The 14,444-nt window shown below is 37.1% G+C and overlaps 1 protein-coding gene across 1 annotated transcript; it reads right to left on the bottom strand.

Annotated features, from left to right (window-relative positions):
* Nucleotides 1-6,449: 6,449 nt before the first annotated feature.
* dlx3b (distal-less homeobox 3b) lies at nt 6,450-10,911 on the bottom strand. Its single transcript, XM_063003460.1, has 3 exons — nt 10,575-10,911; nt 9,209-9,393; nt 6,450-7,199 (listed from the first exon to the last, which is right to left on the bottom strand). Exons 1-3 carry the CDS (start codon nt 10,909-10,911, stop codon nt 6,927-6,929), a joined length of 795 nt encoding a protein of 264 aa, XP_062859530.1. The 3' UTR covers nt 6,450-6,926.
* Between the last annotated feature and the right edge of the window lie 3,533 nt (nt 10,912-14,444).

Genomic DNA, 14,444 nt, shown 5'->3' with positions numbered 1-14,444 from the left:
AAGTCTGCTTTCAGTCTGTTAAGTTCCAATTGTGTTGGATTCTTATATCTAAACCTATATAGCCAAAATCCATGCAGTGGATTTGTTGAAAATGTGGACCCTGGTAAACCCTGGTAAACCCTGGTAGGTTGGAGGGCATGTGAAGAGACAACAAGTGCTGCTGAAGGAAGCAGAGCATCATAAGGCAAATTATAGGCAATTTTACATCACAAAATTAGAATAATGATGTTTAAGAGAAGGGTCTTTCACAACAGGCAATTACTGGCTGATGTTGGAAAAGATTGAATGAGATTGGATGTGGAAACTGGGCTGATAAATACAGAGAAAACACCTCCATACACGGACCATGGTGAACGAGAGCAGAATTACGTTTCAGAGGTGCCACACTGGATCATAATTGCGGTATTTCAACAAAAGGGAAAAGGAAGGTGTCTCATTAGGGTAAATCACAATGGAGTCATGGTCCTGGAGGAGGCATAATCCTCTCAACGGTGATTAGTATCATTATTCTGAGTGGACGGACTATAATCATTTGTATTAACTTTCCTGACTGAGTGTAGTGATGATTTAAATGCAGGTTTTGATAACATAAGAGTAAAAATCACTTCTTTCTGATTTGTGTTTGCTATGATGGGCTAAAATGGTTTTGGTTGCAAATCCGGGTGATCTCCTAACCTCCCCGCTGCCACCCTAAACTCCTACTCGGTTCCTAGGGTGAACTCGGGTTCACTGGTTTACAGCTGTCAAGAATAGCTCTCTCATCTGATATTATTTACATTTCAAGCAGAACGAGGATGCAGAGTGATGCCCACTCTGAAGTCCTGCTTTCTGCCCACCAGCTGCCCTCCATCTTTTCATGGCATCATTTGCCAAAGCACCGCTGACCGCTGGCTCAACTTTCATTTGCCACCCTAGAGGCTCAGAGCAAAATTTTCTTGGAAGCTGCATGCCTCCCAAGCAAGGAGTGAAGTCAAATGTCTTTTTGGGGGGCATTGGGACCCATCAAGAGTTTTGAGTTCAACAGTTCAGACCAAGCTATAGAACCCGGGGCTTTTGCATGGTGCAGCCGATGACGTAGGTTCCAAGTTTCATCCAGAAAATGTTTGCCTGAGTGAGCAATGCGTCCCAGGACAGTTGTGTCCAGATCAGTACCAGTGTGTGAAGGCCACACACAGACCAATGAGAATTGAGATGTTGAACATATAGTCAGTGCACCACATGGAATGCTGTCCTCACAAGCGCTCGATGAGCCGTGTGGTATGGATTTCCAAAAAGACTAACACTAAAATAGGCGAAATGCCTCCAAACCATTTGCTGACTTCCCTAAAGATACAACCTTTGTGAAGGGGATGACAGTATAATGACCTTATAGAATGAACTAAGTGGCTTGACAGGTTTTATGTGCGAATTTGACTCCTTCCTTTCTTGTAGAGATAGGTCTGTAATTCAATCTGCTACAACAACCAGGCAAGTATTATAAAATGTTTATGACTAATTGCACAGCTATGGGATGTCCTGAAGTGACTCTCCATTGGCCAAGGAACTATCTTAGCCATCCTCACTGAAAATGTCATCGGTAAATCTGCCTGACAGTCTAGATCTTACACTTCTATCTCTATCTCTGGTAAATAATATACACAGCACGCCAGCTTTACATCAAGTCATTATGCTCCAAAATCTTTGGAGATCAGATCAGATGTGCAAATCAGAGATGATTATTGATGTTGGCCACAGAACTCTTTACCCTGGCAAAGGTAAAGACTATAGGGTAGTTATTCCGAAAGACGGTCAATTAACTGTCATTTTTTCTTCTGTTGTTTCTGCATGTTCTCCCAGTGTTCGTGTGGGTTTCCACCGGGTTCTGGTTCCTCCCAGAGTCCAAAGACATGCAAGTGAGGTCAATTGGAGACACTAAATTGTCCAAGACTGTGTTGGATATAACCTTGTGAACTGATGAATCTTGTGTAATGAGTAACTACCGTTACTGTCATGAATGTAACCAAAGTGTAAAACATAACGTTAAAATCCTAATAAACAAACAAACAAACAAACTGTTATTCCTTCACATATTTCACTAACATGTCTGCTTTTTTATTTTTATATAGTTTTATTTTAACATGATGGATCAGCAACCTGGTGTACACACATGCCAGTGGTGTAGGTGTGTTCCATCAACAAGCTGAATGACCCACTGTCATGAATATATATACAAATATAAATATGAATGTATATGGGCGGCACGGTGGCTCGGTGGGTAGCACTGTAAGAAGGTCCTGGGGATCGATCCCAAGGTGAAGCAGTCCAGTTTGCATGTTCTCTCTGTGTATGTGTGGGTTTCCTCCTGGTGGTCCGGTTTCCTCCCACAGTCCAAAGATGTGCAAGTGTGGCGAACTGGAGATACTAAATAGTTCATGACTTTGATATTGATTTTGAACTGATGAATTTTGTGTAAGCAGTAAATCCCTGTCCTGTCATGAATGGAAAACATACTAATAAATAAATAAATAAATAAATGTATTAGTATAAATTAATATGTGTAATTATCGGGAATCACGTAACAACACATGCATTACTTTTTATCATCAAATCAACGTTGTCAAAACCTCACATTTATAAAAACAAGAAATTAAAATGCATCGTTTGTTTTTATATTATTTTTATATCTCATACAAACTATGAAATATTAAGACTATAAGTTTATAAAGTGCTGCTGCTTTAAATCAATAACAGATTACAGGCGTTTCCATGTCCAGTTTTACAGACAAATATATGATTTATGTTCCTCCAAAATGTTTTATTCTACTCGACCCTGGTCAGTATTTTAAATCAGAAGAATTCTCACCTCTCCTGGTGATTTATTCACCCCTAAATTCCAGGATAAATCACCGTGCCATGCAGTAACGAACCGCATTAAATGACTACAGACGAACGTTCCACACACTTTTGCTTGGATTAAAATCCGCTACTGAATGGATTACAAACTGCTGCTAATCCATCGGTCCTGAAGTCTATATTACTAAACCTCAAGTCTGGTGATCATTTTTCACACCTGAGGTGTTTTTGGCACTCACACGTCTTGCAATTTGCTTGGAAGAGGAATTTAAGAAGCATCTTCTGCAGCATTCGGCTCAAAGCACATCAGACAGTTCCTTAAAGATCCCTACAATTTACAATCATTATTAAACCTTATAGGAGAAAAAGAATCAGGACAGAAATGTTAAATACGTGCATGATGGGCTGGTGAGAAGGTATTTACTGTAAAAAAAATAGTTATGTTTTAGATATTTTTGTCTGTTACATTATTCTATAATTTGGGATTTTTCCATGTAAAGTTATCAATAATATTTATTGGTTGTTGATTTATTGGTTATCATAATTGTTGATAAAAGTATTTTAGTTTTAGTTACAAATACTTTGGTAAATCAAATAGTAAAATTAAATCTAATATGGCATAAACATCCCCCCTCTACACACACACACACACACACACACACACACGTTCTGTAGAACAGAAACACTCCCTCCTGTGCATAAAATATCCAAGTTGAATGAGTTCGTATGTATTGTTAATGGAATGGTTTACTGGTGCAGAATGCAGCTACTGGGAATATATTTAAACCCTTTTGTTTACAATCTATTTTGGAATAGCGGTAACATGAAATGACGTCACAACTCTCCCCCATTACATATTATTCTAATGCAGTGATTTTCATGTTTCATGTCATGGTTTGTGCTCATCAGTCATGATTTATGGTACATGAATGAGATAATCATGCTTCAGTTCTGCACCTACTGCACGTTTTAGTGCAACTCGCAGCAGAGCAGACAGGTCATCTGTAAATCTAATAAAACTCGGTAACTTTTCCAAAGCAAGTGTTCTAAACTGCTGATTTAATGAGATTTCTGATGCGTTTATTGTTTATTCTATTTAACAGCCAAAATTTCTGAATCACATTATTTACACACCTACGTATTTTTAAACCAAGGTTCTTGCATGAACTAAAACTGAAATGAAAATACACTTTGATTAGTCTCCTGCTATTATTATTAGTAGTAATAGTGTAGTATTATTAGTAGTAATAGTAATAGTAGTAGTATAACTGTTATTATGATATAATTAATACAAATATGATTATGTAATAATAATAATAATAATAATAATTTACAAATTGAGTTGCCACTTACTTAGCAGTACAATTAGACGCGATTAAAGGAAAAATTTTAACGTGTTTTAAAAACGTTCTCAAACTAAAATAAATATTTGACAAAAACTGTTGCATTGTGGTTTGGTTTAGTTTAGTGGTTGCAATTGTTAACCAAACTACAGCTGTCTGAAAAATCTCAACATCCCAAAACTTACTGCAGCTTGTTGAAAGAACTGCAGCAAACTGAAGCCAAACGATGTGTTCAGTTATTTACTAAAGTTAAATATAAATAGAATAATGCAATTTATTATTTTTATTATTACTATTGTTATTATTGTTGTTGCTGTCATAATGATAATAATAATGTTATACAACCAATATTTATCTTATAAATAATAAATAATACAATAATAATAATATTAAATATTATAATATAAATCTTAATATTAGTCATACCAATAATAATAATAATATTAAATATTATAATATAAATCTTAATATTAGTCATACCAATAATAATAATAATAATAATAATAATAATAATAAATATTATAATATAAATCTTAATATTAGTCATACCAATAATAATAATAATAATAATAATAATAATAATAATACATATTATAATATAAATCTTAATATTAGTCATACCAGTAATAATAGTAATAATAATAATAATAACAATAATAATAATAATAATAATAATAATACTTTTACAGTCTGGGGCTTTGGCTCATTTTGTTTAGGCACAAGTCTAGCCTGTGTAGTTGGTGTAATTAGACTATGAAGTGTGCACTTTCACCTCCTCAAGATTTAAAAGCTGTAGATTTGAAAGCGGTTCATTAAATAGATTTAAGAACACTTTGAAACACACAGCGGCGTCTTTAATGCTGTATGAACACTTATAGCACCACAATGATCTGTTAATTCATCACTGTGTTTATCATCCGCGTTTCATTTGCATTGTTCAGTTTATCCTCGTATATACTTAATCAGTCTAAAGCTCTCTCTGTGTGTGTGTGGGTGTGTGTGTGTGTGGTGTGTGTGTGTGTGTGTATGTGTGTGTGTGTGTGTGTGTGTGTTTGTGTGTGTGTGTGTGTGTGTGTGTGTGTGTGTGTGTGTGTGTGTTTGGGTGTGTGTTTGTGTGTGTGTGTGTGTGTGTTTGGGTGTGTGTGTGGAGCATCTCTCCCTCAGGCTAAATGCTTGGGTACAGTCAGCCCCTCTTTCGTTCTTGTTATCTGGCAGCAGAATCCTAATAAAATCCAGTGACTCCACCGTGTCTGCTCGTCTGTCGCCTTTTGCAGGCTGCTCGCACGCAGGCCCACGGTTATATAAACTTAATATCGAACAGAATCGCTGCATCGACTCCCTACACCGACCCCAAAATATACCTCAGGGTCAAGGGAAGTAATATAGAACCGAACTAAGAACTTCAGTGTGCCTTGAAGCGACTCTCACTGTTGGACTGTAATGCATTATTACTTAAACGATATCGATATAATTAGTTCAGCTCAGATTATAATACTGTAGGAACAAAATCAGCCCTACATGTGTCCTGGCTTTGATTCTACGCATTATTGTACTGAACCTCGCGTTTGGTGATATGTTGCCAATAATTTGGCTTTCAATGTGTGTAAACAAAAAATTATATTAATTATAGATAATGCCAGATAACGTTTGCAGTCCAGTATAATAATACAACAGCACAAAAGCACCCTGGATTGGAAAGACATGACAGTTCTGTACAGTTTCTGTAGCTTTATAAGTTTAAAACCACAGACAGGCCTATTAGAAATGAAAACTGAATATCTGTAAACAGAAACACAAAACGAGTTGAGATCTGTCCTGACAAGTATAGACCTATGGTTTTGTTGTTGTTTCTGTTTCCATTGTTCCGAAGATATTTGGACTGTAGAGCAAATAAAAGCATCATTATAAAAGTTATGCTCTGTGGTCAGTGTATATTATAGACTTGTGATTTGCTATTGAAGAGAAAAACCAAAAGTATTTTCTTGTTGGTTCGGTTTGCCTAAATGCGGTTATAAATGTGTTTATTTAATGTTGACCTCAGTGTGTTAAGTGATGAAATTTACATGACAACATTTCCATCAGCTCAGATTTGCATTTATTCAACCTTAAACATTTACAATAAAAGCACTACTCAATTCTCTTCCAAAAAGAATGGGGGGTTTATTCTAAAACAACATGATTTAGTGGTTATGTTTTAGGTAAACACATATAATCTATATACACAAACTGCGTCGTTCAACATTTTATACAAATCTATATAATTTACGTCCTGAGTTTATGGAGTGGCGCAAAGTTAACACACATGAATGCAGATTTATGGAAAGTTGGGGTCGTTTCTTAATTTAATTTAGGCCATGGCATCTAGAACTTTACACACTTGAAAATGTACAGCAAGGTGAATAAAATAGGATTAAGAAAAGTCTAAATAATTTAAACCTCAGCCATTCGTCGTTTAAATATAGCTGTAGCCCAGGCCTGTGTTCAGAGGTGTTCGTGAGGATCTACACTATTCTTCTTCCTCTTCTGATTCTGATCAGTATTTAATCAGTCAGTTTGTTCAGAAGTCGACAAAAGCAGAACGGAACACTGTGCGTTCCAGGGCGCATGCGCACTCCGGGAGTCTCCTGCGCCTCATCTTCTGTATATTCGCACCGAGACCACTTTCATCAACAGTCTAGTAGCCCGACACATATAAAAATAAAGTCCAGTCCGCTTTTATATTAAACTCTGAGAGAGACAGACAGTCTGTGGTCAGTAGACACTCTGAGGTGGACCGGCGTGCTGCTGGTACCAGGCGCCGCCGTAATCCTCCGCGTAGGGCGGGGTCCCCGAGCTGAGCGGCCCTTGCGTCACGTGGGCTCGGACCACCGGGTTTGCGTGGGCTCCGGTGTCCCACAGTGCCGGTGAGGGGGGCGAGTTACACGCCATCGAGTCGCTGGCGTTCGGGCTGTGCTCGAGTGGCATCTCGCCGCTCTTGTACAGCTTCTTGAACTTGGACCTCCGGTTCTGGAACCAGATTTTCACCTGGAGAGAAACGAACACATAGACGTCAGTCTTACAGGCAAAGTGTTTGATTATTAGATATTTATTATTTATTATTAAAGTAAAATAGTGTATTGTGTACAGTAATCATTATAAAACAGAACACCTTAATTATTATACAAAATACACTGTGTGCGTGGATTCAGGATCTGTAAGGGTTGAGTTTCTGATTTGTCAAATTGAACTATAAAAGACAATAAAATTATACTTTTATTTGTTTATTAAGAACTAACAAAACACCAAATCTGGGTCAAAATTGCATGTATTGTTTAATAAGGAAAAAAAGTGCTTGTTCTGTTTTTAGTAATTATATAAGTATTTGTTTTAAGTATTTGTCGGGGCAGTTAAGGTACTGGACTAGTAATCGCAAGGTCGCTGGTTTAAGCCCCGTCACTGGTTGCCACTGTTGGGCCCTTGAGCAAGGCCCTTAACCAGGGCCGGCGCTAGGGGGGGGCTGAGGGGGGCATTGCCCCCCCAAATTGTGTCTTTGCCCCCCAAGCACAATGCAAGCAACGGCTATTTTAAAAATTATCTCTGAACCAATCACAAAAATGCATTTTGTTTTACAGCGTGAAGATATTTCCTTGCTTATTCCTGATTGGCTCTTTGAGTCATATAAAAATCGGCAGACTGCCCCAAACAGTTCAGTTCAGCAGTATATGTTCTGTTAGTGTGAGCGAGAGGCAGGTATACTGGTAAACACTTTTTTTTTCTTTTGTTTTCTTTATATTTTAATTTCCCAATAATATAAATATTCTCACTCATTCCTATTTCCACGTTTGAATATTCTCAGTCTGTGTGTAGGTACATTTGTCAGCTTTGACTTAAATTTGTATTAAAGCCTTTCAAGAAATAGAGTTGTTCTATTAGTAATGGCAATTTAATTAAGGGGGCGTATTAAAATGAAATACAATTAGATAATCTTTTTTCTCCATTTACATAATCAACATGTATTTTTTAATCATTGGGTTTTAAGTTTAAGTTCGAAAACATGCATTTTTATTTCTTTACCTCATACATCACTTTAAGCCAGTATCAATAGCTTGGCTGTCATCATTCATGCACAAATCAAGCCTTGAATATATTTCTGGCTTCAAAAACATGACTATCAACATGCCCCCTCATTAGGTTTTACTGCCCCCCCAAGCAAAGCAGTCCAGAACCGGGGCTGCCCTTAACCCTTAATTGCTTAGACAGTATACTGTCACAGTAAGTCGTTTTGGATAAAAGCATCTGCAAAAATCTGTAAATGTAAATAATTAAACTTAATTAAATAATGAAACTTGCTGTTGTTTGTCTGTAATTTCCTATTAAGTAAATTATCACAGTATATTTAACATATTTAACATTTAACAGTTGGTTCATAAATTTTCCAGCATATAACTGGTTTAGTGTTGGGCCCAGTCTGATATAATTAAGGGAAACCAGTGTGGAGAAATTTGGTTGAATTCCTCAGTCCAGTAAAGTCGCAAAAAAGCACAAGCGCCAAAAGTTCCAACCCAAATTCTAACCTAAATTATAACTGAACTAAAAGTCTTAAAAGTGTTTACAATTCTATCTTGGGTGTTAAAATCAGAAAAACCTTTTAATTTAATTATATTTTTAATTTAGGCCTACATTTCAATTATTTAACACTGTCCCCGAACCTTTAAAATGTCTGTAAAATGGTTTAATGCACGAATGTGGATGTAAATTCGGTGCTTTATTTAATAATAAACTGAATTAAGGTGTAGATGTAAGATTTTCTGTTTTAGAGATAATTAAGCTTAAAATAATGAAGGATAAATAAATATTTGGAGGATTAAATTGCCTGCAGTTGATCGTGTTTGGCACCGCGTTGATTTAATAATAAATAAAGCACCACAATTCCAAACTGTGAAGGAAATTTGCGCGCTGCTTAAAACAGTTAAAATCTGAATAATTTTGGTAAATCCTCGTGTCCTGTAGTTTCTCATTTTTATACAGAATAATTAAGAGGGGGGGGCTCGTACCTGTGTCTGAGTTAGTCCGAGCTGGGCAGCCAGTTCGGCTCTCTCGGGCAGTGCCAGGTATTGCGCTTTCTGGAAGCGCCGCTGCAGAGCTGCGAGCTGGTAACTGGAGTAGATGGTGCGCGGTTTGCGCACTTTCTTCGGTTTTCCGTTCACCATCCGGACTTCAGTCTCGGGCTCCTCTTTCACTGTAAAATAAAATAAAATCATTAATATAAAATTGTGTTTACATGACTTGTCAATATTGGGTGGCGTTTTTAGAATACTACAATTAATTGCAGCAATTATCACGCCGTATTTCGGAGCGAATTTCAGTCCAGCTCGTTTAACTAGTCGAGATTGGCTGTGATTCAAAATATTAGATATTTGGACAAATTATAATTAGCGGATAATTGGGCCTGTGTGATGATGGTAATGCTGTTAACATGCGCCAATTCCTTCCCGGCTATAAGAGAATAAACCATTTAGTCAGATGTTCCTTATTGCAAAAATGTGCGTAAAAATGTGCACACTTTGCTTAATTTTATTTCTCATATTTATTAAGTTTGTAGACTTGCGTTTAAACCATTTGTATTAAGTGCAATGAGCCTAAAGGCTAAATATGGGAATATAACAATATTTGAAGCTGCACACATGTTTTATATGTATTTACTATTATTGCGCATATTATTATTATTATTGTAATTATTGTTATTATTATTATTATTATTGTTATCATTGTTATTGTTATTGTTATTATTATTGTTATTGTTATTGTTATTATTATTATTATTATTATTGTCATTTTTATTATTATACATGTGGGAGTTTTGGTCCACATCTAGGTCCAGTGTTTACCATATTTTCGAATTGAAACTATTCAGATATTTTTTTCTTCTGTTGACAGCAGACCAACCCAACCAGTCAACAAGAATTCTGCTCAAACTCTGAAACGCTTATTTACATATAAATATAATTGTAATATATTTCAATTTCTAGGTCTGGAAAATGTAATAATAATTTTGCCCTTATCCAGTTAATTAATGCACGGATTTTTTAAGATTTATGATAACATTAATATATCTGTGAAATAAAAACGGGTGTTTAAACAGAACTAACCGCAGCGGAAACATGATCACCCAGACTTTGTTGATTCAGCTCGTCCAGTTTGTGGATTATCTTTTACATTTCGGTTTACCTGATTGTACTTGTATAAACACTCCTGGTGTTCATTCAACACTTGGTTTTTCGCTGCACTCATGCGTAACACACACAGATTACAGACTCACGCATTCTGTCTCAGTGTTTTATCCCGATTACGCAAAAGGAGCCTGGTTTAGGAGGAAATCGGGCGTGTTTGTGGAAGAATCGTGTGAACTATTTTACCCACCTGTGTTCTGCGGTGGCGTGTGTCCTTCTCGGCTGTACTGGCTGTACTGGTGGCGGTACGCGTTGCTGTACGGGTACTCGACCTTTGCGCTGTAGGGCGCAGCACCGCTCATTGCGCACATGTTGAACTGGTGGTGATAGGAGTTGTGCTGTGCCTGCGCGTACACCTGGCTCGAGTAGTAGTCGTGGTGGCTCTGCTGGGTCGTGTAGTAGCCCATGTCCGTGGCGGTGGACTCGGGCAGTGTGGGAGAATCCTTGGAGCCCGGGTGACAGCTCATGGAGCCGCTGAGGTCAGTCGAGACTCCAGTGAGCTTCCTGTCGTACGTCGCACCACTCATCGTGGATGAGAAAAACAAAAATAAACGATAGAATCGTCCACTGATGAGCTGCTATGTCCTCGTCCTGTGTGCTAGGAAGGCAAAGGTAAAATTTGGGACGCCGTTAAGGCAAATCCTTGGAGTAATGGAGTACTGGAGCTCCTCTTAGCACTTCTGTCTCTGACCAAACTGCTACTCCGTTAATGGCAACGCAGCAAGTTTGGGAAAGTAAATTATAGGGCGGCCGGGTGGATGCTGTGCTCTGATTGGTTGGGTATAATTCTCTCTCTCTCTCTCTCTCTCTCTCGCTCTCTCTCTCTCAGAGGGCAGGTACGAGGTTTTTATTTCGTTCTAACGTGTCCCAATATTTTCTATTTATTTTCAATTGTGTACACCTACAATTTATTCCACCAATGGTTAATGCAATGAAAATGAAAACATATAATTAAAAATCTAAAACACAGCAGCTGGTTTGGTCTGTTAAATATGTTACATGTCATACATGTGTATTATGTGTTCTAGTATGTGTATTATTAAGCGTTTTACCAAAACTAATCCCTTGTGTGTGTGTGTGTGTGTGTGTGTGTGTGTGTGTGTGTGTGTGTGTGTGTGTGTGTGTGTGTGTGTGTGTGTAACATACCTGGCGAAATAAAGGGATTCTGATTCTGGTTAGCAAATGTTCCAACTTGGCTAAACCTTATAAATATGGTTAGGTGGGTTAATTACTCAACAACGATTCAAGCAAGTATTTCAATCTAGAGTCAATCTGTGTTGGCTGTTGGCTTCCATGTCTAACACTACATGTACAGGTATGTTGGTCAAACTGATGAGCCAGAATAAACCAGAGCTTTCCTACAACCAGAACACCAGTAGCTTTTTGTTATTCTCATTATTTATGTTAGTTGAATCGTGTCAGTAATCAGGATGACTGATCACCTGAAACCAGAACAAACATTGTGATCTCCCCTGTGCTCCTCTGTTCTTATTCAGGAACTCTTGGGACGTTGTTTTGGTGCTGAAAGACTCTTCATTCAGCCTGGAGGCCATTGGGCCATTCCACTGAGCTGATGAGGCTACACCCAGACACCAGAGGCGCCTGAAGCTCTGGCACTGAAGCTCTGCTCTCCGGCCTGTAACCCTCACATCTGCAGACAAATCATGTCATGTCATAAGCTTTTGTGGGTAGTGTTGTTTGAAGGATGTGTTTACTGTAACTTATAACAGCAGTAAAAACACAACAGCCTGAACATGACCCGAGTCCCAGACAGTTTTATAATTTAAATAACATTAAAAACACTAAACTAAAATAAACTAGAGCTTTTAAATCCTACACTGAAGTCCTCCACTCCATAAGCAATTCATCCTTTAGCCCAATAGCCTGCTTAAATTCTATCCATGTGTGCTTACAGACGGATTACCTTCGTTAATAGTGTTAACTTCACTTTCCTAACCTGTTTTTCATCAAATGACCAAGAACTTAATTTTTTAAATAATAATAATAATAATAAACAATACGATGCATTAATAATGTATAAAAATATATTATAATCCTAATTTCATTCTTTGTATGGAATTTTTTTACTTGAAAAACTACTGCTTTTATTTATATATTTTTTAATTGTTTATTTTATTTATTTATTTATTATTTTATTCATTTATGTATTTATTTATTTTGTTTATTGTATTATATTATATTCTGATGCACAAACGTGATTTTGTGACTAAACAGACGCGTTGAGCAGCACCTATTTTGTAACGCAATGCTGCCACCATGCGGTCACGATTGGAATGACCTCAAATCAAAATAAAACTATTTCTTTTTAGTTTATCAAGAGTCCCTGATTTATAGTAAATCTTTTTCTATAAAAACACTTAGCTGTTTTTACACTTTTCCACCCAAGCTTGCGTAAATAATTTTGAAGTTGAACAGAAAATATCGCAGTGATTAAATTTAGGCCAATTAAAGGAATTTTAAAATGACTATAAGCTTAATCATTTAGAAATCCTAAAGATTTACAGTGTAAATAAAACTTAAATTAGACTAAACATCAAGCACTTTTATACAATTTTATTATAGACGATCTTGGACCATTGCAGTAGCTGTAGTAAATAATGAGCTCCACATATCTTCACAACGTTTATTCATTCATTCATCAATGAAATATTTTCACAATGAGCAAAATATGGTTTAATAAAAAACATACATAAAGGTAATACAAATAAAAGATTCAAATAATTATACTTTTGTTCTATAATATTTTGATTCTTAAATATTTGAGTTAAATATTTTTGATAGATCAGTTTTGCAGTTTACTACTAATGATAGTAAGTTCATTTAGGCAGTTAATGAACATAAAAATAAATGAGCAGTTTTCTATGAAAACCAGGTAACCACGTACATCTTCTTATATTCAGTTTAAGACCATTATGTTCCTATGGTAATCATTTATTTTTACAGTATGAATACATCAGTTGGGAAATTTCACGATTGCACATAGACAAAAATATGTGGATTTAGGACATCATTTCTAATTCGTAGCTTCAGCTATTTCTTTACTGATATATTTATTATTTAATGTAATAAGATCCAACAGGTTATTGATTTCTTGTCATGGCAGGTAAAAGCCAGCAGGCGGCGCAGTTGCACCATAATTAAAATCACATTCGGCTCTTTGTTATCTCGGTGTTTCAGGGTCGCTGCTAAAGAAATATTTTTATAGTTGACTTTCACACTAAAGTCGGAATATTTTGGGCAAAAGGAGCGTAAAAGGTATCTGAGAATTCCATCCTGTTAGAATGAGGGACTTTGAGGATTTGGTAAAGTTATTTTTTACTTTTAAGAGGCTTCTTTTCGTCCCAGGTTTGCTAAACTGGCAATTAGCAAAACTACCTACAATTAGCCTCATTTATTAAGATTTTATTCTCCAAATATTACGACTTTATTCCTAAATATTAAATCTAGGCCACTTACATGACGATTCCACTCTCTTACATTGCAAGAATGCAGAGTTTGCTTATTTATTAATAGTGTTATGAACGCGCGCTCGACTTTACTGTATTTATTAAATAAATGATGATGTAAACTGGTCTGTGTTTGGGTACGAGGCTGATCTGGTGAACCTGTCAATGATCTGTTTAAAGATTAGAGTCAGTAATGAACTAAATATAGCTGAGCTGAGACAGGAACAGGCAGGAGCGCTGATTTAAAACAGTCACCCGGTTTATCTTATTTTGGGAAGCTCTGTGTGGACTGGATCTCTTCAGCGGTCACACGTCTGCAGCGTCAGGACTCGGAGACAGTGTGAGACAGTGTGAAGCAGGGTGAGACAGTGTGAAGCAGGGTGAGACAGCGTGAGGCAGGGTGAGACAGTGTGAGACAGTGTGAAGCAGGGTGAGACAGTGTGAAGCAGGGTGAGACAGCGTGAGGCAGGGTGAGACAGTGTGAGACAGTGTGAAGCAGGGTGAGACAGCGTGAGACAGTGTGAGGCAGTGTGAAGCAGGGTGAGACAGTGTAAAGCAGGGTGAGACAGCGTGAAGCAGGGTGAGACAGGGTG

This window comes from Trichomycterus rosablanca, chromosome 10 (genome assembly GCF_030014385.1).
Source record: "Trichomycterus rosablanca isolate fTriRos1 chromosome 10, fTriRos1.hap1, whole genome shotgun sequence".
Taxonomy (NCBI): domain Eukaryota; kingdom Metazoa; phylum Chordata; class Actinopteri; order Siluriformes; family Trichomycteridae; genus Trichomycterus; species Trichomycterus rosablanca.
This window is presented reverse-complemented; position numbering and strand designations above follow the sequence as displayed.

What these genes read in the sequence shown, in the direction of transcription:
- dlx3b (XM_063003460.1), bottom strand. Translation starts at nt 10,911, where the DNA reads ATGAGTGGTGCGACGTACGACAGGAAGCTCACTGGAGTCTCGACTGAC. An exon ending in CACGCCACCGCAGAACACAG is followed by an intron (nt 9,394 to 10,574) that starts GTGGGTAAAATA and finishes TTTATTTTACAG; the next exon opens with TGAAAGAGGAGCCCGAGACT. An exon ending in TCGGACTAACTCAGACACAG is followed by an intron (nt 7,200 to 9,208) that starts GTACGAGCCCCC and finishes GTTTCTCTCCAG; the next exon opens with GTGAAAATCTGGTTCCAGAA.